The 26897-nt window shown below is 41.7% G+C and overlaps 2 protein-coding genes across 2 annotated transcripts in view; both read left to right on the forward strand.

Annotated features, from left to right (window-relative positions):
• ppm1ba (protein phosphatase, Mg2+/Mn2+ dependent, 1Ba) overlaps positions 1–5522 on the forward strand; it is a 46127-nt gene extending 40605 nt beyond the window's left edge. The window contains exon 6 of the mRNA XM_076286250.1: positions 4669–5522. Within this exon, the coding sequence (XP_076142365.1) occupies positions 4669–4698 (30 nt within the window). The 3' untranslated portion in view covers positions 4699–5522. The remainder of the gene's footprint in view (positions 1–4668) is intronic.
• Positions 5523–7583: 2061 nt separating this feature from the next.
• The window catches only part of slc3a1 (solute carrier family 3 member 1), a 19474-nt gene continuing 160 nt past the window's right edge, over positions 7584–26897 (forward strand). The window contains exons 1-10 of the mRNA XM_076285139.1: positions 7584–8056; positions 8929–9108; positions 9220–9362; positions 9910–10035; positions 13305–13424; positions 17087–17211; positions 18197–18398; positions 19138–19320; positions 21852–21977; positions 26614–26897. The exon at positions 26614–26897 is cut by the window's right edge and continues 160 nt beyond it. Coding sequence (XP_076141254.1) covers positions 7633–8056; positions 8929–9108; positions 9220–9362; positions 9910–10035; positions 13305–13424; positions 17087–17211; positions 18197–18398; positions 19138–19320; positions 21852–21977; positions 26614–26897 — 1913 coding nt within the window. The 5' untranslated portion in view covers positions 7584–7632. The remainder of the gene's footprint in view (positions 8057–8928; positions 9109–9219; positions 9363–9909; positions 10036–13304; positions 13425–17086; positions 17212–18196; positions 18399–19137; positions 19321–21851; positions 21978–26613) is intronic.

Genomic DNA, 26897 nt, shown 5'->3' on the forward strand with positions numbered 1-26897 from the left:
TAAAATCATCACTTTACAGTAAAATATAAAGTAGTTCTTTTTTTAAAAATGATATAGCACATTTTTCATGCACAGAGTACTCCTCAAAGTACATAGTAAACACTAGAGTCCTGTTTTTTTGTTGTTTTTTTTAAACAACAAAGAAAAGAAGTGGTCAATTTCTCAAAATGTTTTATTCACTATCACTGTTTTGGCCCTTTTAGAACATTTTTGCCTATAAATGGGAACGTTAAAGACATTGCTTATGACTTTGTACCAGTATTCACTGGTATTATATTTTGATACAGTCTATTGTTACAAAACATTTATGGGAATTAAATAAACTTCTATTTTCAGTATCAGGGCACTGCCTGCCTATGAGGGTGCTAAATGGAGGCCATTCACACAGTTAATGAGCTATAATTAATAGAAACACATACAAACTCAGACTCTTAGAGCTTGATGGGTTTTCAACTTGTAAGATGCTTCTCAAATGTTAGGTGCTTAAGCCCTTCTGTAAGGTACATTTCCGATGGTGTTTTTAATTGCCTTGCAACAGCTATCTGATCATGTAATTCTGAATTCTGAAATTCTGAAGTCGGAATTTCAAGATCTAAATGGATCAGTTCTGGTGTTGCCTTGATCGTAGCAATATCCTTTTTTCTTTTTTTTAAAGCATAAATTGTCTCATGATAATGATGTCATATCCTGTTCAAAATATCTGGACATGTCCACTGTTGCATGATGGGAAGCCTGCTGAGAGCGATCATCATGTGATCCAACCCCACATGTAGTCTCTGTAGTGGAAAACCTTAGTGCTGTGTGTGTGTGTGTGTGTGTGTATGAGTTTGATGAGAATGAATCGTTGATGTCAAAGTAGGACATCTCTGTGGTCGCTTGCTACAGTCTTAAGCCCTGTGTGTATGTGTGTGTTCTGTGTGTATCAGAACACACTTAAATGACTGATACCTGCATCCCCTTACATGTTGTCCTTCCCCCACCCTCTATTAGGGAAGGCTTAAATAGCCACACAGACACCCACACAGACTATAGCATAGCTAGGTTTTGGTCACTGGTATTTTCTAACTGTGTGTATGTTCATTCCTTAATTAACGCAGCCCTCCTGTTTTGTTTGGTAAGTTTGATAGACAATTCCCTTAACCCACCGCTGGGACGTACCCCCCCCCTCCCCATTCCATGTTAGGCCATTATGGTGACCCACTAGGCCATTATAGGGACCCACTTGTCCATTATGGTAACCCACTAGGCAATTATAGGGACCCACTAGTCCATTATGGTGACCCATTAGGCAATTATAGCCATTATGGTGCATAGTCTCCACTCCCTTCTGCTTTAATTTAGTGTAATCAATCTCAGGAACTCAGAATTAGGGTTGGAGTTGGTGTAGATCCAAGGCCTTAGATCAGTGGTCCCCAAACTAAGGCCCGCGGGCCGGATACGGCCCGCCACCTCATTTTAGGTGGCCCCCCAAAACATGTCTGTGGTATATAGGATCCGGCCCGCACGGGAGTACGACATCGTCAAACTATAACCTCCGTAATTTCCCCCATTCATTCTCTATGGCGAGTCTTAACAGTACACATGTAATACTCTTTTTGTCCACTGGTGGTTGTTTTGGTGCTGTTTCGTGTTTGCCATCGAAAACGGAATGAAATGTATAGTAGGCCTACCTGCAAACAATGTAAGAGGCCTCTGCTGACTGCAACTAACTAACTTCTATTCAAGTCATAATTCTGGAACTTTCTGGTATAATTATTTATATGTTTTATTCACTCGTTCAAATGTTCATACAGAGTTCACAAAGTTCTCATCAGGTGAGTGAAAGTTAGAATGTTGGTCATTTCAGATGTTTCTGCCACCACTTCATAAAACTCATAGTTTGAGAACTTTAAATTATTTGTAGGATATTGCTTGTTCACAACTTGAGCTGTGTAGCCTATGCAAAGTTCAGAGTTCAAAATATACTTTTGGGACTCCCTGCTTATAGTTTTGAGAATGCTATTATTATTATTTCATTTGAGCTACATTTTACACTGATATGGCATGATGGCAATATAAACACAGATAACAATGGTATTAAATTGGAATAGCCTATAGATTAAATGTAATGGAATATTCAACTAAGGTAGACTGCCTTTGTTCACAGCGCTAAGCTGTTTATGGTTACTAATATACTCTGAGTCTCTGGCCCTCTCTTAGAGCCAGGCATAGTGAGCTGGGCCTCGGAAGAAAAAGTTTGGGGACCACTGCGTTAGATAGTCAGACTTGATTAGTGGCGAGACTCGTTTGTAGCTGACTAGTGCTCAGCAAACTGACTTCCGGTGTAATGTTGGAGCCAGACTGGAGTAAAACATTTACACTTTACATTTACATCTTATTTACATGCATTTATCTGACACTTTTATAATATAAAATATAAAAGCTACAGAGCAAATAGAACAATTTAAGTGACAAATACTTCCATTAAAGGTGCAGTCAGCGATCGTATGCGATTTCAAACCCATAACATGTTTTGTCACAGCCAGTAATCATTCACTCACCATCCGCTAGCTGCCCCAGCCTTTGAGTACACTGGGAATGTACTCATGTAACCTGTAGGGGCAGCCGTCTGGTTAACGCTTCGGACCTGAAACCGGAGGGTTGCCGGTTCGAACCCCGACCAGTAGGCTCGGCTGAAGTGCCCTTGAGCAAGGCACCTAACTCCTCACTGCTCCCCAAGCGCCGCTGTTGTTGCAGGCAGCTCACTGCGCCGGGATTAGTGTGTGCTTCACCTCACTGTGTGTTCACTGTGTGTGTTTCACTAATTCACGGATTGGGATAAATGCCAAGACCAAATTTCCCTCACGGGATCAAAAGAGTATATATACTTATACTTATACTTATACAGGGATCAAAAGAGTATATATAGTATAGTACACTCTGGAAGCAGTGAGGGGTTAGGTGCCTTGCTCAAGGGCACTTCAGCTGTGCTTGATGGTCGGGGCTCGAACCGGCAACCCTCCGGTTACAAGTTCAGAGCGCTAACCAGTGGGCCACGGCTGCCCCATATACGTATACTTATACTTATATAGGGATCAAAAGAGTATATATACTTACTTATACTTATATAGGGATCAAAAGAGTATATATACTTATACGTATATAGGGATCAAAAGAGTATATATACTTATACTTATACGTATAGGGATCAAAAGAGTATATATACTTATACTTATACTTATATAGGGATCAAAAGAGTATATATACTTATACTTATATAGGGATCAAAAGAGTATATATACTTATACTATACTTACACACACACACACACACACTTATACTTACTTACTGTAACCTGGGAATACTAAAGGAGGGGTGAGGTACCTCTCTGGTGTTTTTCGTTTGGTCCTTGGTTAAAATATAATGTACATTGTTTTTAAAAAAAGCTAATACATTTTAACATAAATAAACGTGACATCCTGTGCCATTGCTGACTGCAATCTTTTAAATACAATATGACAGCCAGGGAAGTAATCAAAAGACAAAAGATTAAGGCAGTTAAAGGCTTCTTGGAAAATAATACTCCTTGTCGATTCATTCAGCGTTGAGCATAAGGATAAGGGATTTGTCATTATAGACGATCAGTAGTTTAGTTCGACTCTTGTATAGTTCACAGTTGCATGACTGCGCTCAGAAGAAAGCATAGGTGACTAGTTCCTGCATTGAGACCTCATTTAATTGGGACTTACATGCTGTGATGTCATGTGATGTGTTGGAAACTGAAGAGGAATGCAAGATGCAGCAAGACAGCCCCCAAAGTTCTACTTTGTTTGACTAGTTTTTTCAGGTTGTATGGCAGCGGAGTTTTTTGTTTTTAAATGTACGGACAGTAAGGTTGTTTGCACTAAACAGAACTTAGGAATGACTATAAGTTCATTAGAGCTTGAGCCCACACTTCACTTGGATAATCCGCCGACACAGATTTTACAGCTGTTTAAAGGCTGTACAGTTTCTTCAAATCAAGTTTACTCTTTAGAATTCTTGAATTTCCCCCAGGGGATCAATAAAGTATCTATCTATCTATCTAGAATTGTTGACAAACAATTACGAAACATCACCTTTGCTAAGCCCAACCTCTAATGCTAACCTAAATCCTAAATTGTGTGTGTCAACAGATAGTGTATGAGTATGAGTGTCTGTAGACAGTCTATAGGGGAACATCCAAGTGAAGTGTGATGAGCATGATGGCTGACGGTCTGCTTTCAATCATAAACTATCCCAACAGACATGGGTAGGTCAGGAGATTAATTTCATGTTGCCGCCATTCATTAGCATTTTTGAGTATGGTGTGTATGACCTTAACATGACCGCTACTACTGTATACAAACATCAGTAAGACTTTGAAGACTAGACTCAAAATCATATCTTCATAAGGGCATGTGGTCAAAAAAGACCTGGGATTAAATATTGTGTAATCAGAGAGAGAACTCTGTAGCCTGGATGAACCCAGACAAAAACCTGTTAGCAAATTTGAATTTGCTCTGCATGTCCGTCCGGACAATAACAACAACAACAACAACACATTATTAAATAAGGTGACTGTTTTTTAACGCTCAATTTTCTGTATCAAACACTCTCACACTTTACACCACCCTATACACAATGGTCTTTCGCTCTCTCTTTCTTCAGAATGGAGCAGACCTGGAGGACCCCTGGTAGCTGTCCAGAGTGATTGCCTGTCTCCCTCCCCCCACCCCCAGGACTTCTTTTTACAGAAGACATCTTTGCCTCACCTTCTGTCTTGTTTTCTGTTTTTTATGATACCAAGAGATCAATTGGACCAGATATAAAACATTCAAAATTTTTTGTTATTTTTTTTTCTTTGAAACACAACACACAATCCAAAGGATTGCAACACTTTGGGAAACACAATCCCAAAGGAACTTTGGTGTTTTTTGAAAACTCTTGTTCGTGAATAAGAAAAAACACACACACACACACAGATACACATAGCACACCATAGGAAGACAGTAAAATCCTTTTTTTACTGCAGTTTTTTTCTGTTGTAATTGTTCTCCTCCCGTGGTTACTGTTGCCGTTGGTTTTCTGTTGTTTTTGAATATTGATGATGATGAGGATGATTATGATTATGATGAGGACATTTGTGATAAAAATGATCGTATAGACACTGGGCCTGATGCAAGCTGTCTGTGGTGCCTTCTCTATAATGACTGGGTTGAGCCAACCAACTGGGGCCATGCCCCCTTTGCCCCTTAAAATATGTGGTTTGGACGGGGGGGTGGGGTGTCTCCTCCTAGTATACCCTCCCACCACCACCACCACCACCCATCCCCACCAGGGTCGTGGATTTAGGTGGAGGCCTGGACCGACCCCCACACCACCCTGCCTGCCTCACTCCTGGAACCACATGGGCTTGCGAGTGAGTGACAGGCGTTGTGTTGTGTGCGTTGGTGAATATGACTGGCAGAATTTAACCTGCCATGTTTGGGGTTGATTACTGCGTGCTGTGATTTGCACACACATTCACCCCCTACCCCCAGTGCACCCCCTCCCCACCCCACCCGTAACAGACATTTAAAAAAAGAGAAGTGAACTTTTTGGTTTGTTTTTTTTTCCCACCCGCATACACACTGCCTCAGCTTGCTAAGGTTTCACGGCCTCTTTCCCTTCTTGTGTGTGTCATTAAGCTTTTTAATCCTGCTGGTTAAGAGAATATAGAATATAAATATAAATATATATATATATATATATATATATATATATATATATATATATATATATATATATATATATATATATGTATGTATATATATATGTATATATATATATATATATATGTGTGTGTATATATAAAAACAATATATATATTTTTAAGTTACCAGTTTTTGATTTCCTGTTCTGTTTGATCTCTTCTACGATGACTGACGTGGCCTACTGTGTGTAAAGGAAGTGAGCATTGACGACCAGGTGACTTAAGAATGAGCTCTGGAAACTTGTGGACACAATAAGCTTTGTGCCGTTTATATGTGCGTGTGTGTGTGTGTGTGTCAGAGAGAGACGGTTGGTAGATGATTGTGTGAGTGTGTGTATGTGTAGTGTGTTGGTAATTTATCTCTCTCTCTCTCTCTCTGTGTGAGTGAAATGGAGTGCAAACCTGCCGCTCGGGAACTATGGGTATGTTGTGCTAGAAGGGGCCGTGGAAGCCCTGCTAAGCCACACTCATTTCCAATGCCTCTTCTCTCTCTCTTCCTCCCTCCATCTCTCTCTCTGTCCTCTTTAGCTTTCCTTACAATGCAGAAATGGACTCTTGCAACAACCTGCCTTCATTTTTTTTCTCTTGGCTCAGAGAATATTGTAAAACTGTGTGATTTATTTGTTTCCTTGTTTTTTTTTGTTTTTGTTTTTGTTTTGGTTAGCCAGGCTAAATAAGTAATAGCTTTACAATGAATTCACTTCTATTTCCAGATGCAGCATTGTCATGTAACCTTGAATGTTCAGATGCGTTTTCAGCTCTTTGCAGCTCTCAGTGACGCCACACCGAAATCATGAGTAACATGAATACAAAAAACAGCAACGGAAAACAAAGCTATGAACCTCTGCTGAAAAAAAATAAAGATTTAGTGAAACCTGTTCTTCTCCTCATCTCATTTCTGCCAACAGATTTATGGATGGTGTCAGGTACACACACACGCATGCACGCGCATGCACACACACACACATGCGCACACACAACACACACATGCGCACGCACATACACACACAAACACACACGTCATGCACACTCACACATATGCACACACACAAAGTTAATGATTAATTCAATAGACAACTCATTTTAACTGATATACATTATAACTGATTTGTTGTTGCAGTCCCCACATAGCCCTGGGTCTAAGGGCACAAACATTAATGTGGGGCATTTGGGGTTATGTGCAATATACATGAAAGTGAATATCTCGAGAACCATCGGGCCAAGGATGACTAATTGTTTTGTATGTTGGCCTTCAGGGGCCATGGCAACCCGTCCCATATCCACTCAATTGATGTATAGCGCCACCTAGTTACAAATGAAAAAGCAAAAATGAGGCATTGGAATCGCAGGTATCTTTGGCTGACAGATTCAAAACTACACAGAATTTGAAGTGTAGGATCATTATGATACCCTCTGAATGGGATACCCTCTTCTGCGAAGAGAATGTGCAGGACTGAGCGGCGGTCATATATTGTACCGCTTTGCGGTACATCTAGTTACATATAGTTTACTGTGAAATATGTGGTTCGCAAACGGGAGCATAAATTGCATGACGTAGCTTTTAGGCAAATTTTACCACTGCAGCGCAACGGCCAACTGCATCTTGTTTTCAGTAGAGGGCTGTTTCACTGCACTGTCGTCTGGACATGTCATGTGCGTAATGTAATGTGCATAGACGACACGCCAAGTGGAGGACAAGGAAGTAGGCGTGGACGGGGCGTGGGGAAGAGTGGATGGGAAGGTACCGGGGAGAACTACGGCAGATTGGAATCAGGCATTCCACTCGTTTTACGCGCAGAACGCACTTGTCATAGTCTATTAGACTGACAGAGGGAAAAAATCAGCGGGACTCCACAAACACCAGGTGCTAGCCTGTCAACATGAGTCTTAATCGACACTCGCGTGACAACTCTTTAGAACTTAAAGAGGGGGTCGACAACGCTGCTTTCGAAGAGGACGGGGGTCGCATCAGTTCTGAAAACACCGATGGACAGGTTATGGCTGACTGTTCCTCGTCAGGTGTTAACCTCGACGGAGATGAACGTTCCTATACCCAGATCAAACCGTATGCAGGTATGCCAAAAGAAGTGCTGTTGTTGTACTCCGGCCAGTCTCGTTACCGACTGCCCCGGGAGATCCTGTTCTGGCTAATCATTGCATGCACGCTTGCCCTGATCGCGCTCACCATCACGGTCATCGCGTTATCGCCGCGGTGCCTGAGCTGGTGGCAGTCCTCTCCGGTCTACCAGATATACCCGCGCTCCTTCAAAGATTCCAACAACGACGGCATCGGAGACCTGAAAGGTATTGTGCCACAGCACACAACGTGTGCCGTTATCTTGACATTTAAACAATTTGTATTTCTCACATGTGGGGAGGGGAAACTATTGTGACACATGCAATTAATCCATAATGGACCACTATCGTGCTGCCCACTCTCATAAAATGCTCTGCTTGGTGCGCTTAGCTGGTCATTAAGTCCTCTCGTTGTTGCCCATGATCCTCTGAGTGGCCAGAATGAGACTCATAACAGACATAATGATGTTTGACTAGGGAGTGAGAGGCCCTTGTTGCACACCAGAGATTACACAGGGTTGGTTTGTTTCCAATCTACATAAATACAAATACAATACAATCAAACATAACTATTGTGGTCTATATGCATAGTGCATATGCTTAGGTGTTGTTATGTGTGTAGGTTACTTTTTGTAGAAATAACAGCAGCAGTTCAGGCCTATTTCCAGGATACCAGTTATTGTTCAAATAAATGAATGTAATATGTCTCTAAGCTGTTAAAACCTTACCTGGTAACAACAGCCAGAGAGCTACTGAAATGAAATAAATGAAAAGTTGAAAGAAGACCTGCAGGCTAGATTAAGGTTAAGAAGGCCTCCATGTCCAGACTAAATGTGGTTTTGGATGGATATTTCCTGTCATCCCAGCTGCTGAGGCGAGGTCATGAACCCGCTGTCTTCTTTTAACCGAGAAAGCACTCAATGGGCCCTGCATTCTCTGGAAGCCTCATACTGTTCTCTATTCAATCTTGGAGGGAGAGGGGGGGGACTTTTTCTTCTAAATTGTGTGCATGTGTGTGCACCCTTGTGGTTTAAGCCAAACAGAGGATCATATTTATTAACAATTTACAAACAAATGACCAATCGGTATCCCATGCACAGGCATCAGGGAGAAACTGGATCATTTTAACTACCTGAACATCAAGGCCATCTGGATCAGTCCATTTTACAAGTCACCAATGAAGGACTTTGGCTACGATGTGGAAGACTTCCGCGATATCGATCCCATTTTTGGAACCATGGCAGACTTTGATGATCTTCTTGCTGCTATGCATGATAAAGGTGAGCACAGAGGAACTCGTCCGCCCTTATTGTTGTTATTCTGAACCTCTAACTTCTAGCACTAAAAGGTCTTATGAATCTGCAGTGACCTGTTTTGTGTCCTCCCGACAGGCCTGAGGCTGATCATGGACTTCATTCCCAACCACAGCAGTGACAAACACGTTTGGTTCCAGAAGAGCCGCATGCGAGAGGATCCTTACACTGACTACTACATCTGGGCCAACTGCACCGACGCCAAACCACCCAACAACTGGGTAAGAGGAATGGTGGCCATTGGGGACAAGTAGAAGAGAAGACACCCTGGCTCTTTAGCTTGCTTACTTGTTGTTAAGAAGTACAATGGTCATCAGATACAGTATATTCAGAAATATTCAGATATAACATGAGATTTACCTATGGATATACAGTAGTTCAGTGTTTCCCACAGAATTGAATTCCATTTGTGGTGGTTGGTTTGCAGAATTAACTTGAATAAAACAGTTTTTTAACAAATTAGCACAGCGTGGTTATGATGCTAACCAGATTTAAGCACAATTTAATACAACCTGGAAAATCATTGTGTGGTGGTTAATGATGTTGATATTGTGGTGGGCCGCCACAAATAAGTCAATGTATGGGAAACACTGTTGTTACATATCATACGGACATATACATTTGTGCTTTTCTCTAAAGCATCCACCTTGGCCAAGCAGTCTTTTCCGTCTGGTGTATATGTATCATGCCTTGTTATTTCCCTCAGCTTCCTCCTTTCATCTCAATCCTAATTCCAATCCCAGTCTCTGATGCGCGTCTCCCCTACAGGTGAGCGTGTTTGGGAATTCCTCGTGGGAGTACGACCCGGTCCGAGAACAGTGCTACCTGCACCAGTTCCTGAAGGAGCAGCCCGATCTGAACTTCCGAAATCCCGACGTCCTGCGAGAGATGACGGTGAGACGGTCGCAGCCGCTCCTTGGCCAAGCACTAATCACTCACACACAAGCTGTCTCTCCACCGGAGTGTAGACAGACGGAGTTTCAGTGTTTTAAAATGGGGCTTTTCCAGTATGTACTCTGGGTAAGACCAGAGACTTTCTAATGTGGAGACACAGCACTCAAAAAATACTCCATAGAAATGCATGGGGCTAGTTTGTAATGCCAATATGGCCGTTGTCTACACATATCCCACCCCTTCCTCGGCAAAACGTCGACATGTGAATACATTGAGCCAATCATGTGGTGTGATGTGAATACATTGAGCCAATCATATGGTGTGTTGTGAAGACATCGTGCCAATCATATGTTGTGATCTCGCCACTGGAGCAAGATTGGTGTCTTTCAGCCTTGCGCACGCGCATTTCTGCCGAAATGGATGCCCTACGAGTGCCCAAAAAGCGTTGCAATATGGCCTCCGAGTGGAGGGACTTGCCTAAAAGGACTTTGGTAAGACTGAGGAGAGGAGTGGGAAGGACCCAGATATCAAAATCAGATTGTCAGATAGCGGACCGCTGGTGGTATGCCGCCGGTGGCGTACCACTTGTGGTCCGCCGTTGGACCACCATCTCTTAAATTTAACTTGTTAAAATGAATATTAATAAAAAGTTAATAAAATGATATATGGAGTATAACTGAACAAATGAAAAAGATTTTAGACCAATAGTGGCAACATATTGGGCAATTTGTCTGCAACCTGCCAGCGGACCGCCAGAGAACCGATGAGCAAAATGCCAGCGGACCGCCAGCTATGCCCCCAATGGACCGACAGTGTTCCGCCAGCCTCTTGCTATCAGTTTAAAGGGCTGGCCCCTGAGGCAGGATGTTGTGCTGGACTCGTCCCTTTGTGGACACTGATGGGCAGGCTACAATGGGCACTTAAAGGACAATTCTGGCGGTCCGTACTGTCGGTATGACAAAAAACCCCGAAAACAATCGGTTCTACCTAGCTCGAGTTGCTTCTGTACAGCCAACAGCTAGAGCTGCCAAGCAACTACAGTGCTACACTCTGGGGGCATGATCATGGGGCAACTACAGTGCTACACTCTGGGGGCATGAACATGGGGCAACTACAGCGCTACACTCTGGGGACATGAACATGGGGCAGCTACAGTGCTACACTCTGGGGGCATGAACATGGGGCAACTACAGTGCTACAGTACACTCTGGGGGCATGAACATGGGGCAGCTACAGTGCTACACTCTGGGGGCATGAACATGGGTGCTCATGAACTTGGAACATACAGTAATTACATCAAAGATGACAGCGTGGCTGGAGTTGATGATTATCTTGTGGAGTGTGTGCACACATATGTTGGTGTGTGTGTGTGTGTGTGCGTGTGTGTGTGTGTATAAAAGCAGGCAGCTTTCTCTCTGTTCTTACATCAGGCTCTACATGCTGGGTGAGAGGGGTATACACACTAACACTACCACTCACAAAGACATTTACTTGTCCATTACTGTAGGTCCTGTTCATTTAGCTATATGACCTGTCCATGTATGTCATGTTTTATGGAAAGAAAGATAGTGACCCCACACTTTTGAACAGTTCTGTACCTTCACAGCCATAATAATGCAACACAACCCACTGACCACAGTAGTCATTGATTGAGTGGTTTTTGCTTTGACCACATGGCTACATATTATCTTTCCTCGGCTTGCACCTTGTTAGGCATTGACAGCAGGTATGAAGATAACTATTACTGTGATTGTGTGTGTGTGTGTGTGTGTGTGTGTGTGTGTGTGTGTGTGTGTGTGTGTGTGTGTGCACATGTGTGTGTGTGTGTGTGTGTGTGTGTGTCTATGACTGTGTGTGCTTGTGTTGTGTGTGTATTGTGTGTGTGTTTGTGTCTGTGTCTGTGTGTGTGTGTGTGTGTGTGTTTGTTTGTGTCTGTGTCTGTGTGTGCATGCGTTGTGTGTGCATGTGTGTATTGTGTGTGTGCACATTACTTTCTCCACTACCCCCCTCCCTCTCTCCCATTGTCCAGGGTCATAGTGACAGTCCTGAGAGATAAGGCAGGAGTTCAGGGGGGGTTGTATATTGTGTTGCACACGTACAGATACGGATATTGTGTTGCTGGTTATATTTTTTGAAGCATGAGACAGGATGAGTAGACCATGCCAGCATGCACTCCATAAATAATCTCTCTCTCTCTCTTGTCTCTCTCTGTCTCTCTCTCTCTCACTCTCTCTCTGTCTCTCTCACTCTCTCTCTGTCTCTTTCTTTCTCTCTGTCTCACTCTCTCTCTGTGTCTCTCTCTCTGTCCGTCTCGCTCACACACTCTCACACACACTCTTCTCATTCTCTTACTGTATCTCTATGATGTAATCTAAATGAGTTAGTGAGTAGTTTTAAAACTAGACCTCTTTGTTTGTTCTCAGTGTTCTTTTGTGTATTTCTGGGTTGTTCTGTAACACACTGATGTGAAGTGCCAGTATATCTGGTTACAGTAACATCAAAGAACAAAACAAAAATATCAGATAACTTGAGAGTACACAGGTTGCAAGAACAAGTAGCCCATAACACTCAGAGGAGACTTTATGAAGTTATTGTACAGTCTGATATGTAATGCTGTACATGTCTCTGAATCTAGACCCTATAATTAGAATTTTGAAAAAAAAATACCCTGTGGTGCAGTGATTTAAAAATAAAATAATACAAATTATACATAATAAAAATGTTTCACTGTGTTCAAGATATGCAATTTTCTTGATACATAATGAGAGAGTGATTTGTAAGACAAAACATGCGGTATAATTTCCATCAGTGATTTTGTTAGCCCCTCTTATTAATTGTAGAACATTGTTAATTGCTAAACACGCGAAAAACACAAGGTGTAATATTTGAATCAAGGACACTTACAAGCCTGCCCCAAGTCATTACACAATAAGCCCCCCACCCCAAAAAAACCACTGAAATGTGATTTTTATTATTTATTTCAGTTTTCAACTTAATCATAATTAAAGTTGAAAATGGAAATATGCTGCATGGATTCATTTGGAATGTGATGCAGTTGTTTACAAACATGCTTTTGACGGATTACATTTATGACACACAAGACCTGAAACACCCCACGACCACCACTAAACTACAAGTTGCTCTTGCTACCACTTCTCATTTTTCACCGTATGTTTTCACCATGCGTGTAGGATGTCATTTTTCACTGTATGTTTTCACCATGCGTGTAGGATGTAATTTTTCACTGTATGTTTTCACCATGCGTGTAGGATGTCATTCGTTTCTGGCTGGACAAGGGCGTGGATGGATTCCGCATGGACGCAGTCAAGCACATGCTTGAAGCGCCGCACCTGAGAAATGAACCCCAGGTGGACCCCCTCCAACCCCCAGTGAGTAACTGCTTCCTTTGGCTGATATCAGCCCAGTGTTAAAGGGGTTATGCAACCACACAGTACTCAGCCCAGTGTTAAAGGGGTTATGCAACCACACAGTACTCAGCCCAGTGTTAAAGGGGTTATGCAACCACACAGTACTCAGCCCAGTGTTAAAGGGGTTATGCAACCACACAGTACTCAGCCCAGTGTTAAAGGGGTTATGCAACCACACAGTTGTCCTTCATTGTCTGTACTGGGCTTTACTCTGTATATGGTCTGCATCGGTAGATGCTGTCAGCTGGCGGACACCAAACCAAAACCAACACATGTTACTTTATAAGCAAATTAGCAGGAAAAACAACATTGGAAGCAAAGTGCTGCAACAAAAACACATTTACCTTTTGCAGAACTTACTGTACTGTAAGAGCCAGATAGAGGCGTAATTAGAACTTCTCCCGACTAATTTATTGGTAAAGAGACAATGGGTCTTGGACTCTGCCTACATGGTGACCTATCAGCATGTATTGCAGATAATACAGTTCAAAGTGAGAGAAAGTGGATTAGAAAATGAAATGTTCCAGCCATAAAGGCTGAAAAAGGGGGACTGAGAGAAAGTGGATTAGAACATTATGTCCAATATACCAATATGTGGTTTAATGTTCTGCATTTCTCATTAGTGGGTCACTTTGATACTAAAAGTATGATTCTATGTAATGACTGTATGATATCTGTACTGTCCTGGTGTATATCTGTGTGTGACTGTGTTTAGAGATGAGCAGGAATATTATGACTTTGCAGTGTTTCACTGTTCTGCATGGCTGCGTCAGTAGCTATCTGCTCCGGATTGCCTGGCTGCCACTAATCAGGGTCTGATTCAGTGTAGTCCACGTGACATGGGATGACCAATGCCATCTCCCGTCAGCCTGGAAGGATACTTAAACTCTAACTATTTCCTTGTCGTTAGAGCAGCTGATAGATCTTTAGGTGAAGTCATGCTGTCTCTCCCTTGATGCGCATCATTGTAAATAAACTCTGTTCCTGATTTTTCATACTATTGGTCTGACTGGGTCTCTATTAAATCTATGGTATCAAAATTACCATCAAAAGGCTAAATTCTCGTCTGTCTCTACACCACTGAGCTTTTCTCTGACGATGTTTTATTTGCAAAATTTTTAACCTGGTTAGCATGCAGACCTTCTCAATTAGAACTGAGAGTGAGTCTGGAAAAGGTTAATTGACTTACGACTTCCAACAGGGGCGTAACTAGCAGTGAAATTAAACTTCAATTGGTGCATTAAACTCTTACCAAATCGTTTCAGAAGTGCAGCAATCTTGTAAACAAAGGTTTTAAATACAGTTGTTTAGCGTGCCCAGGTTTTAAGAATAGAATAGAGGTCTTTATTGTCCACTACTGTGGAAATTCGTCTTTGGCCCCACAAACATGTAACACACACAAGCAAGACTACACAACAGGTACAACATGGAAACAGGACATTGTAAACGGGCTTCAACGGTCTCTTGGCCAGACGGACCTGCAGAGCAAATCCCAAATTTGCCAAAGGTTTTTATGGGTATTCCCAGGCGAGGAAATCTAATGAATAACATCAAAATATTTCACAAAGACTAGTAAACTAGTGTGTCAGCTTTCATGTTTTAGCTTAGTCATTTAGACTAGAGTAAAACTACATTTTGTATACATGTGATTATGGCCATATCACTGTGCCTGACTGCTCACGGGTCTTAAGCGTATTGGCCTTCTCCTAACCCCGAGACTGTGTCGCTGATCATGACGGTAATCACCAAGAACAGTTGAACTCCAAAGCTCAAATGAAACCAGCCCAGTCAAGGTCTGTTTTGTAATCCACACCCAAACTAAGCGACACCAAATCCTCCCCAGGCAGGCCGAGCTGTATACCCAGCTCACTAATCTCCCCCTTATGGGTCAGTAGGGACACAGGGGCAACTGTGATTTTAAAGTCATGTGAAAAATGAAAACTTTTCATTATTTCCATTCTCATCTCCCCCATAAGCTTTTGCTTTCAGCACTTTTTGGCCCTTTACTTTTTTTCTTTTCTTTGTGCTTAATAAGTGTGTCGAGTAAAAGGGACAAATGTGTGTGTGTGTGTGTGTTGACCTCCCAGAGTCTGAGGTGGCTCTCTCTCTCTCTCTCTCTTTCTCTCTCTCTCACACACACACACACACAGAAGAAGGGGATTACGAAGGGGCATATTTCTGTGGATTTGGTGGTGGCTCACCCTCATTATTCTAATGCTGTGCAATTACATCAAGTCTGAGCCCTCTGTCTCCACTCTGAGGGGGAGGTCGGTCTTGGGCAGTGCACACACACACACCAACACACACACACACACACACTCACACACACATACAATGGGCACCTCTGAATCCCCCCTGAACTCCTGCCTTATCTCTCAGGACTGTCACTATGACGAGACAGAGAGAGAGAGAGAGAGAGAGAAAATGGGGAGAAAGATAAATGAGATTGTGAGAAAGTGAGAGCGAGTGAAAGAGAGAGTGCAGCTAGAGCAGGGGACTGTAAAACTGCTGGTGGCTGCACTCTTTTTCATTACTAAATCCTCGGCCGTATCGTTAGTCCCTCTCACCAGCCTTTGTCCGTGTCGGTGAAGGAGAGAAGCTCCGGTCAGGAAGTCATTTTAGGGGTTTTGGAAGCAGCTAATGACCAAACCCTGCTCCAGCCAGCCAAATCCGGGCTATTATCCTCCGTCGTCGCAAGCCTATGGGCTACCGTTCAGAACGGTCAAATGTCCTCTACCTCCTCCTCCTCCTTCTCCTTTTTCAGGAGTCTCTGTGTTAGTGGTGTTATCATATCCTGAGCATAGTGTCCTATTATCTCCCACTCAGGCTTGCCATTTCATTCAGATCTGAAGTTCTGCACCGCACACTATGTTCAGAGCAGTTTTGTTCAGGAATGTTCTTCTGCATGAGGACATTAGAGGCTAATTGTTAGGCCAGGATACTGTTTGTTCATTCTGTTTTCTTGCCATCTATCCATTCCACTTGGACTGTGTTATTTAATTGTTGTATAATGTTTTTTTTTATGTTGTTCAAATTTTTGCTTCCTTTTCATGAGGACAGATCAAGGCGTCATAGAGAAAGGACATCTTGAGTTGACAGATATCAGACATAACCACATACTCCCTTTTTATATAATTTACCCATAATCCTGTATGTCTACATCTCACACCTAGGGGGTCAGGATTTGAAGGGTTAGCCTCAGCCAGTGAGCTTCTAAGTTGACGACCATCTTTGAAAATGGCATATGACAGATGCTCACTTCTGGCCACATTAGGTGCCACATTGCAGGTGAACACAACAGTATTGTCTATGTGCATTGGTGAATGTTCCCATGATCTGGCAGCTTCCAGGCTGGGAGGACAAGCCACTCCACATGGGCAGCCTAATTTGTGTCCAACTGCAATGGACCTGATTGTTTTATTTGTTAAAATATGGCTGGAGCTGACGTGCACACGTGGGACACCATTATTAAAGACGGCTGCAGCAAATTTAGTATGTGCTATAGAAGTGGCTAGCCTAGCATTGGCTATTGAAATGAATGGGGGTGGTATTTCACTCTCTCCAGTTGGTCTCTGTACAATGCATTCATGCTGACACCATCTCCATCGCTTACACCTCTCCAGGAGGAGGTGAACACTGAGTTTGAGCTCTACCACGACTACACCTACACCCAGGTAGGCCTCCACGATATCCTGAGGGCATGGAGAGCCGAGCTGGACAAGTACAGTCGAGAGCCAGGGCGCTACAGGTACTAAACTAAAACTCCATCCAGCACTCTTCTCTTCCATTGGTGTCTTCCCTTCTCTAACATTTTAGCTAAGCTGTAACTTAAAGCTGCAGTTGGCAAGATTTTTTTGATCATATTCACTGAAACCGACACTATGCTCCAACAGAACAACATAAATCAGCCGGTTTTAGAAAAAACTCCGCACTTCTACCTCCACCTAGAGCCTGTTATTTGTTTCGCAAAAATCCACAGCTCCCGGTTCTTCTGGTCCAATCAGAGCAGGAGTGTGTGACCTGACTGTCAATCACAGTCTGGTGCAGTTTGGTGCGCACTGACGGGCAAAAACTCGATAAGAGGGTGCTCTGTGGTAGTGGGGGAGGGGCATGAGAGTTGTAAACATTCACAATTTTGGTTAAGTCCCCCCAATTTGTCAGACTTACCAACTGCAGCTTTAACATAATTTTAGCATGTTAGCTAAGGTTTAACATCACAATTTTAGCATGTTAGCTAAGCTTTAACTTCATAATTTTAACACGTTAGCTTAGCATTACTTTTCATACTTTTAGCATGTTACTAAGTCTTTCCTTCATACCTCTCCCGAAAGTCCACATTATGGCTTAAATAACTGCGGTGGTTCATTGTAGTTTGATGTTGATGAATATACACATACACATTCTAGAATAGCAATGAAGGTAGCATACTCAACAGATTGAGTACTGTTGTCTGAGAATTCCAATGATTACGAAAATGACACAATCAAAATATGATTATTTTTGCTGCATTATGTATTGCAACAATGTTCTTACTTTGTCTTGAGTTATAAATCCAGCACATCTAACTGGTCCAGGGTGTGAAAATGGATGATGGTTTCAAAATCATTCAGTAATTGTGTTAAGTAATCGTGATTTCAGTATTGACCAAAAACAAAAATAATCATGATCATGCTTTTTTGCCACAATCGAGCAGCCTTACTTCATAAGGTAAATGTAATGGTCTGTGACATCAGATTCATGGTGACGGAATCGTACGACTATGAGGAGATCGGGAAGACAATGATGTACTACAGCAACGACTTTGTGAGGGAGAGCGACTTCCCCTTCAACTTCTACCTGCTGGACCTGCCGCAGGGGCTGTCTGGACACAGGGCCCAAGAGTTGGTCAGCCTGTGGATGACCAACATGCCTCAGGGCAAGTGGCCTAACTGGGTGGTGAGTCATGTGACAGAGAGAAGAGTAGATAAGATACAATCAGATGAGATAAAACACTTTATTCATCCTGAGGGAAACGCAAGAGGCATACGAGTGTGTGTGCGCATACCAGGGTTGTGTGAAATTCAGAATTCAATTGAGAATGACTCCTACATTCCAATTCAGTTCTTGAATTTGAATTGGGGTCGAAAACAGGATCTAGAATTACAATTTGAATCGAAGGAAGTAGAATTTAAATTCAATGCCATTTAAACAAATTACATTGTTTTTATAAAGTAATCCAAATAAAGTAATCCAAACCACATTTATAATGGGTAACTTATAACAGTAACCAATTACATTTCCAAAGTAACTTTCCCAACACTGAATGCAGTTTGAATTTAATTCCACTTCCTGTCATTCAAATTCCAATTCAACTTCCGGAGGGGCGGAGCCATTTTCAATTCTGAATTTTGCACAAGCCTAGCATGCGTACACACACCCACACACACACATACACACACACACAGAAAAAAGTGAGCATGGTGCAAACAAAGCCAGGTCATGGTTTTTAGTACCCAGGAAACACATACGGTAAACTGAAAATCCACCGTTGTGAGTCTGTGGTGCTTTCACCATATTGTACCGTATTCATCATTAATTGAGTAGGACACATTATCCTCAGTGTAAAGTTTTTGGTATGTGTTTTTAATTTTGAAAAGTGGACGAATTGAACTGCTGTCATCCTGTCTTTATTCAGGTTGGGAACCATGATAAGCCCCGGATGGCATCCAGCGTGGGGAAGGATTACATCAGCGCCATCAACATGATGATGCTCACTCTGCCCGGTACTCCCACCACCTACTATGGGGAGGAGATCGGCATGGAGAACGTCCACATTGACATCGAGGACATCCAGGATCCCTTTGGGAAATTTGACCCTGTGAGTGTGTCTTCCATAGGTGTGAAATATAGGGTGGTGTGCTTGCACTGCAAAAACTGCTTATCTAACAAAATCTAACCAAGTGTTATTAATCTTATATCAAGATAAAAAACACTAGTTGGTATTGTTTTAAGTATAAAGACATTTACCTAGCGCTTTCTCATGAAATCATTTGACTTAAAATAGGTCAAACTTTTCTTAAATTAGTACATCTCATCCTAAAAACAAGCAAATTTGTCTGCCAGTGCGTTAAGCAAATTTGTCCTAAAAACAAGCAAATTTGTCTGCCAGTGCGTTGAGTAAATTTGTCTTGATAAGACTTCTTAAAATAAGTCAAAGTCTTCTAAATTTAAGTCAAAATGATCTTTCGAGAGAGCGCTAGGTAAGTCTTTTCATACTAAAAACAATGCCAAATAGATTTTTTGATCTTAATATAAGATTATTAACACTTGGTTAGATTTCATTTTTTGCAGTGTGTGTGTTTGTGTGAGTGTGTATTGCAACCCCCCTATAATCATATCATCATTACGAATGAGACTGTTTCAGAGCGTGATGAAGTGGGGAGCTCTGGTGTCTTCCGATGTAGACTGCCACTACCCATAGACTGTGCTGCCGCTTCTTATTTCGGCTCCGATTCTCATCTCCGGCTCTCGGACACTCTGATTCTGATTGTCTGTTGTTGTTGAATTGCTCTAATTCTAAGACTTTGCTGTGTTCGACCTTACCTGTTGCACCTCAGATGTAGACCAGTGCTATATTGACCTCATCACAGATGCAGCATATCTGCCCTGTGTCTAGGGATGTAACGATTACCGGTATAATGGTAAACCGCGATAAAAATGTTGACGATAACAATTACCATTTTCATTTCAAATATCATGATTATCACTGTTGATTACTGCGGTGTTGAAACCGTGTGTTTAATCCTTCCCAGCTTCATCCGAGCCTGCTTTTGACATACAGTAGGCCTGGTGCAATGAAACAAAACTGGTACCCTACTGATTCTGTTGTCTAATTGATGGTTTTACGATTCGTATTAGGCTACTCCTGATTTTAAAAGGCGGAACTTTTTTTACCGCAAGATGTGCACTGTATCATGTAGCCACTCTGCGTCTTTTTATGTTCGCGTCCACATTAAATCCATTCCCCTCACGTTATCAGGAGAATACAGTAGCCTAAAGTTTTATTTTGAACGCTTACTCATTGCATCCAAATAACAGAAATAGCAAACTCCAAGTTATGGTAGGGTAAGTTAAGCTATAAGCACATAGCCAATTAAACATGAAGAAAAAAGTGAACGGGACACTTTTTGAAACTATTTCAGCTTGTGTAGGCCTATCAGTGCTTTCTGAACACACTTTTAGAAATACCATGATAATACCGAAAACCGTGATAATTTTGGTCACTATAACCGTGAGGTTAAATTTTCATACTGTTACATCCCTACCTGTGTCCCATGAGCTGTGATTGTCATTCTTTTCTGATTTAAAGGAGAAGTTCGGTGTGATATTGACCTGAAGTGTTTTGAAACATGATACCGAGTGGGAACTTTTGTCTCATAGCTCATCTCGACTTGTCCCCTGCACTCCGAAATCTGGTGCTAGTTAGCCGATGCTACCAACAGGTTTTTCGATTTATTTGGCCATGCAAATAAATCACCATTTTACACCATTTACAAGGCTCAAAGTAGCTTCATACTTCATTGGTAGACTTCCGAGGGCCCTGACATTTAACGGAAAATTCCGGTATTTAGCACTTTGAGTCCCTTTTCTGGTTTGTTTTGGATGAACTAGAGCGGTGGACACCGAAATTTTGACGATTGGTCCTATCTCGACTTTTCTGACTCGTTTTGAATCACCTTTGACTAGTCAGAGTGGCTGCCTACAGGCATGCTGAAACATGTCCTAAAACAACCCTTAACGTTCAAAATTGTGCAACTCACCGACCGAGTGGTTAGTGGTGTCGCCGCCATCTTGAATTTAGTCACAATAAGTCGAGCGACGAGTACAAATGAACAGGTATGAGAAGGGATCAGATTCCAAAAATAATTCTGTGGAAATGCATGGATTCCAGTTGCTGCTACTGGAAGCAATATCACACCGAACTGTCAATATCACACCAAACTTCTCCTTTAAGCAATTAGCCCTACGAGGCAGCAGGTTCCAGTGTTTTAGAACAACAGAACTACATGGCTCTGGCTGTAGAGTTTTACAATGGCTCTGAAAGTGATTCAGCCAGTCATAATCAAAGACTGGAACTATCTATTGTAAAGGTCACGTTCATAATCAGTCATAATCAAAGACAGGAAATATCTATTCTGAAGTTTACATTGTCATTGTCTTTTCGTAATCAAAGACAGGAACCATCTATTCATTGTAAAGTTTATGTTCTCATGGTATTTTCATAATCAAAGACAGGAACCATCTATTCATTGTAAAGTTTACGTTCTCATGGTCTTTTCATAATCAAAGACAGGAACTATCTGTTGTAAAGTTTACGTTGTCAATGTCTTTTCTGTGTTCTATGTGTAGAATGCCACCCGAGACCCCTCGAGGGCACCCATGCAGTGGAACAGTGGACTCAACGCGGGCTTTAGTGGCAACGAGACGGGCACCTGGCTGCCCCTTAGCCCCAACTACACCACCGTCAATGTGGAGGTGAGTTTAGGCCAGAATGACAGCCCAATCAGATTTTGGTATTTCGTAAGTGTATTCTAGCTGCAGATTAATTTGGAAAATGCTGTTATTGAAGTAAAATATTCTAGCACATTAATTATTAATCTGGCAAAAAGTTACAGCATTTAAGTCTCTTATGACATTTTTAGAGATTCTCTAAAGATGTACCAAAACTCTGTTAAGTCAGCCAGAACTGAGTATTACTCTAAGTTGATTGCCAGTAATGCTCACAGACCAAAAATATTGTTTAGTACCATCAACTCTATTTTAAATCCTCCTGTTGCTGTTGTCTTTATCTCTCCCACCACTGAAAACTGTGAGAAGTTTCTCAATTTCTTCATTGATAAGATTAATAACATTAAATCTCAAATTCCTTCAGCAGTGGCAACCTGTGTCTCCCTCCCAACTATTTGAAGTGGTCTCTCATATGAAATCCTCCTCTTGCCACTCAGATGTTTTACCTTCACACCTGTTTAAGGAAGTCTTTAACATCATTTGCCCTGTTGTTTTGGCCATTATCAACAGCTCTCTATCTACTGCAGTGGTCCCCTCTAGTTTTAAGCATGCAATTGTCCAACCTCTACTAAAGAAGCCCAGTCTTGATTACAGTGACCTGAAAAACTATAGGCCTATTTCCAAATTACCTTTTGTTTCAAAGATCCTGGAAAAAATTGTTCTCTCTCAGGTCACTTCTTATTTGAATGCTTTCAACATCCTAGATAAATTTCAGTCAGGTTTTAGAAAACTTCATAGCACCGAATCTGTTCTACTTAAGGTGCAAAATGATATTCTTTGCTCAGTAGATAATGGTTCTTGTGCCCTCTTAGCACTTCTTGACCTTAGTGCTGCTTTTGATACCATTGACCATAGCATCCTGTTAAAACGTCTGGAGGATGAAGTTGGTCTGCAAGGGGTGGTGTTGAAATGGTTCACATCATATTTGAATGATAGAACATTCTCTGTAAGATTAGGTAATTGCTCTTCGTCCATTGCACCTATCAAATGTGGTGTCCCTCAGGGTTCCATTTTAGGCCCTCTGCTATTCTCCCTATATATGCTGCCTCTTGGCTCCATTTTTAACAAACATAACATTCAATATCACTGCTATGCTGATGACTCTCAATTTTATCTGCCATTAACAGCCGATAGTTCCTGCACCTTGGAAAGCCTGTTTAACTGCTTTAATGACATAAAGAGTTGGATGGCTGCAAACTTCTTACAATTAAATGAAAAGAAAACAGAGATAATTATTTTTGGTCCACTCAGCTCTGTTCCTAAGATAAGAAATGCACTTGGGCCACTGGCTGTAAATTGCCACAGTGAGGTCAGAAATCTAGGTGTTCTCCTAGATTCCTCTTTGAATTTCAATAAGCAAGTCAGTAGTGTGGTTAAGGGAAGCTTTTTTCAACTAATACAAATAGCTAAATTAAAGCCCTGCCTCTCATATACTGACATAGAAACTGTAATCCATGCTTTTGTTACATCTAGGCTGGACTATTGTAACTCTCTGTATTTAGGTCTGAACCAGTCTACCCTTGCTAGACTTCAATTAGTCCAAAATGCAGCAGCTAGGCTTCTTACTGGAACAAAGAAACATATGCACATAAGTCCTGTGCTGGCCCAACTCCATTGGTTACCTGTCAATTACAGAATTCTTTTTAAAGTTTTACTTTTTGTATTCAAAGCCCTAAATGGAATCGCACCACAGTATATCTGTGACCTTTTAAGTCCCTACTGTCCTTCTAGGCCACTGAGGTCTTCCTCACAACTTCTTCTATCAGTCCCAAAGGCAACCCTTAAAACTAAAGGTGATAGAGCTTTTTCTGTTGCTGCCCCTAGACTCTGGAACAATCTCCCTATAGAAATTAAGTCCTCTCCCACCATCAGTAGTTTTAAATCAAATTTAAAGACCCATCTATTTTCTTTGGCCTATAATGTCCATTAATTTCTCCCCTTGTTTGGTTGTTTATTCCTATTTTATTTCTATTTCTTTTCTGCATTATATTAACATCATCTACCTTTACTGTACATCTTTCTCTAGGCCTATAGTAGTAGTAGTTTCAGTAACCATATGTTTATTTTTTATCTACAATCATAACCTGTTTCTTCTTCTTCTTATTATTATTATTATTTTGTATTTTCATTTATTTACTTATTTATTTATTTTTTGTCATTTATGTTTTTATTTTATTTTTTTGTTTTTATTACTGTTTATTTTATTTTTGAGCACCTTGGGTCAATAACATTGCGTTTAAGTGTGCTATATAAATAAATATGACTTGACTTGACTTGACTTAAGTAAAATCTAGAACCCAATGAACATATTTTAATACATGTGGAGCATTTTCTAAAGGGGTTGAATTTCAGAACAGTGAACGTTGTACTTAATACTTAAGATTGTTATCAGTTTTGCTATTGTTGAAGTCATTTGGTTCTAGGCTTGGGTATCGAATATCGAGTATTGGTTGGAACCGGGACTATCTTTGCGATTTTCCCGGAATCGTTCAAAAGTTTAAATTTCGATTCCTACTTTCGATTCCCAGTCTGCCGACAGGAAGAAGAAACGTCTGAACACCAACGAAGAAGCGCATAGTTAATAGAATTAAAATTCATGGAGAAGGTCAGACTATTTCATTCAGAAAGCATTCCCGAGGATCCTTAAAAAGTCTTAAATAGGCTACAACTGAATTTTCGAAAGAGAGGTATTAAATGTGCGAATGGGACCGCCAGCGAGTGCAAGAGAGCGAGTGATGTCTCCATCCAGTTTCGTGTATTTAAAACGCAATTGTATACGTGATAGGCTATTAGGCTACGGGAGGAAGTGTAGTGGTTACAGAGTGAAGATGTTTTTCACGGGTTTGGTTAAAGGTGTGAAAACGGTAATAATACAGTAGGCCTATGTACAAAATAATATGCCTGGCGTTTTCGTGGTGTAGCTGAGGCCTGAGAGATAGACAGGGTAGCCTACGTGGAATGAGGGAGCCTACGGTAGAATGAGCGGGAGAAAGAGTTGGTAAGCCAGTTAGCGATAGGTTGGCCATATGTTCGAATTTAGGCCGGACATATGGGTTTTAAAAGCCCTGTCCGGCGTCCGGCGCAGCCTCAAGCCGGACGTTTATTTGTTCTCCTTTTTGGAGTTGCGCTTGGCATCTAAAGTCTTTGCTCGGACGCAGCATCGTTTCACAAACTATGGACGCGAAGACTGCTGGTGAAATTATGTGCAGTGCTTCGCAATCAGGAGGAAATACTGTATACCGGTATGTTAAGTTGATCTGTTTGCATCTTTCCAGCGTGTGTTGCTGGCCTAGCCTAGGGAAGAAAATATCTGTCTAAGTTATAATAGCCTACCTGTAATATCTGCCAGCAGCTTGCTTGCCAGCGTTTCCCAGTAGACTAGGCCTACTTAGCAAAAGTTGTGAAATATAACCGCATATGTTTTGAATGTCGGCGACTGCTACATACAAATACGTGCGTTCATAATGTGCGTGCTTGAGATGAAACCAGCAGTTTTCAGCAGGATCATGCGAAGAGGACCTGTCTCTTAATTAATTTAAAACAAGTCAATGGTTTTACAATGTTTCAGTCAAGCTTTGGTTGGTTTAGATACAACTGGTATGCAAAATGTAAAGTAGTGGATTAACTTTAATTTGCTGTGCTGCATATGGACAATAGATGCACATAGTAAATTATATAAAGTAGGCTTATTAAAATATGTAAATAGCTTAGTTAACTTTGAAAAAAATATTTAAGGGAATCCAGTCCAGTGCACATGTCTTTGGCAAGTAGCCCTAGGCTACTACAGACACAGGTGAAGAACAGCCTCAGCAGTAAGCAAAACCAAATATGTACAGTACAGCCAGCTTCAAAAGCAAGCAGTCCAGACCCTAAAATTGGGCATTTATAGCTGTGAAGGTAATTCACACACAATTATTTTCTTTCGCCAAAATATTTTTGGTAACTTCTGTAGACATCCAAAATGGGGTGGGGGTTAAAATTAGTAGGAAAAAAAAACTATTGCATTAAACAGTCTTATATATCTTTTTGCCGTGGTATAGTCTTAATTTTCATTTAGATGTCTTGAAAAGGTCTTAAAAGTCTTTCAATTTGCACTTGGAAAATGTGCAGATACCCTGAGAAAGACCGTTGGTTAGCTAGCTCATTTAAAATATCCTAAACTTTTTTTGACCCTGCCTTTAAAAAAAATCGGAATCGAGAATCGTTAGGAACCGGAATCGAAATAAGAAATCGGAATTGGAATCGGAATCGTTCAAATTGAAACGATACCCAACCCTATTTGGTTCCCAAAAGGAAGTCACTGTTGTAAACTCAATCCACCAGGTTAGCATTCTGAACAGAGGCCCCTGCACATCTGCAGTGTGTGTGGGTATATAGTGAAACATAAACATCTGCAGTGTGTGTGGGTATATAGTGAAACATACGCATCTGCAAGTAGCTTGTTCTTTTGTGTAAATAAATAGCCTAGATTCTGAGTGTCATTCTAAAACTCCACTGTGCTTGTTCCTCAGGCCCAGATGAGTGTCATTCTAAAACTCCACTGTGCTTGTTCCTCAGGCCCAGATGAGTGTCATTCTAAAACTCCACTGTGCTTGTTCCTCAGGCCCAGATGAGGAACATGAGCTCGGTTCTGGAGCAGTACCGGCGTGTGAGTCTGCTGCGGGAGTCGGAGTTGCCGCTGCATCGCGGCTGGATGTGCTTCGTGTGGAGCGACGCCGATGTCTTCGCATTCCTCCGCGAGCAGGATGGACTGGACCGGGCCTTCCTGGTTCTAATCAACCTGGGTCAGGCCACGACCACGGACCTGTCGTCCATCTCGGGCCTGCCGGGCCGGTTCCGCGTCCACACTAGCACCGTGCCGGAGAACAATGGGAGGAGCTACGACAG

Source organism: Alosa pseudoharengus, unplaced genomic scaffold (assembly GCF_046254945.1).
Source record: "Alosa pseudoharengus isolate Yale_2024_CS ecotype anadromous, Long Island Sound unplaced genomic scaffold, YU_APseudo_1.1 YU_APseudo_1.1_scf_15, whole genome shotgun sequence".
NCBI classification, from domain to species: Eukaryota; Metazoa; Chordata; class Actinopteri; order Clupeiformes; family Clupeidae; genus Alosa; species Alosa pseudoharengus.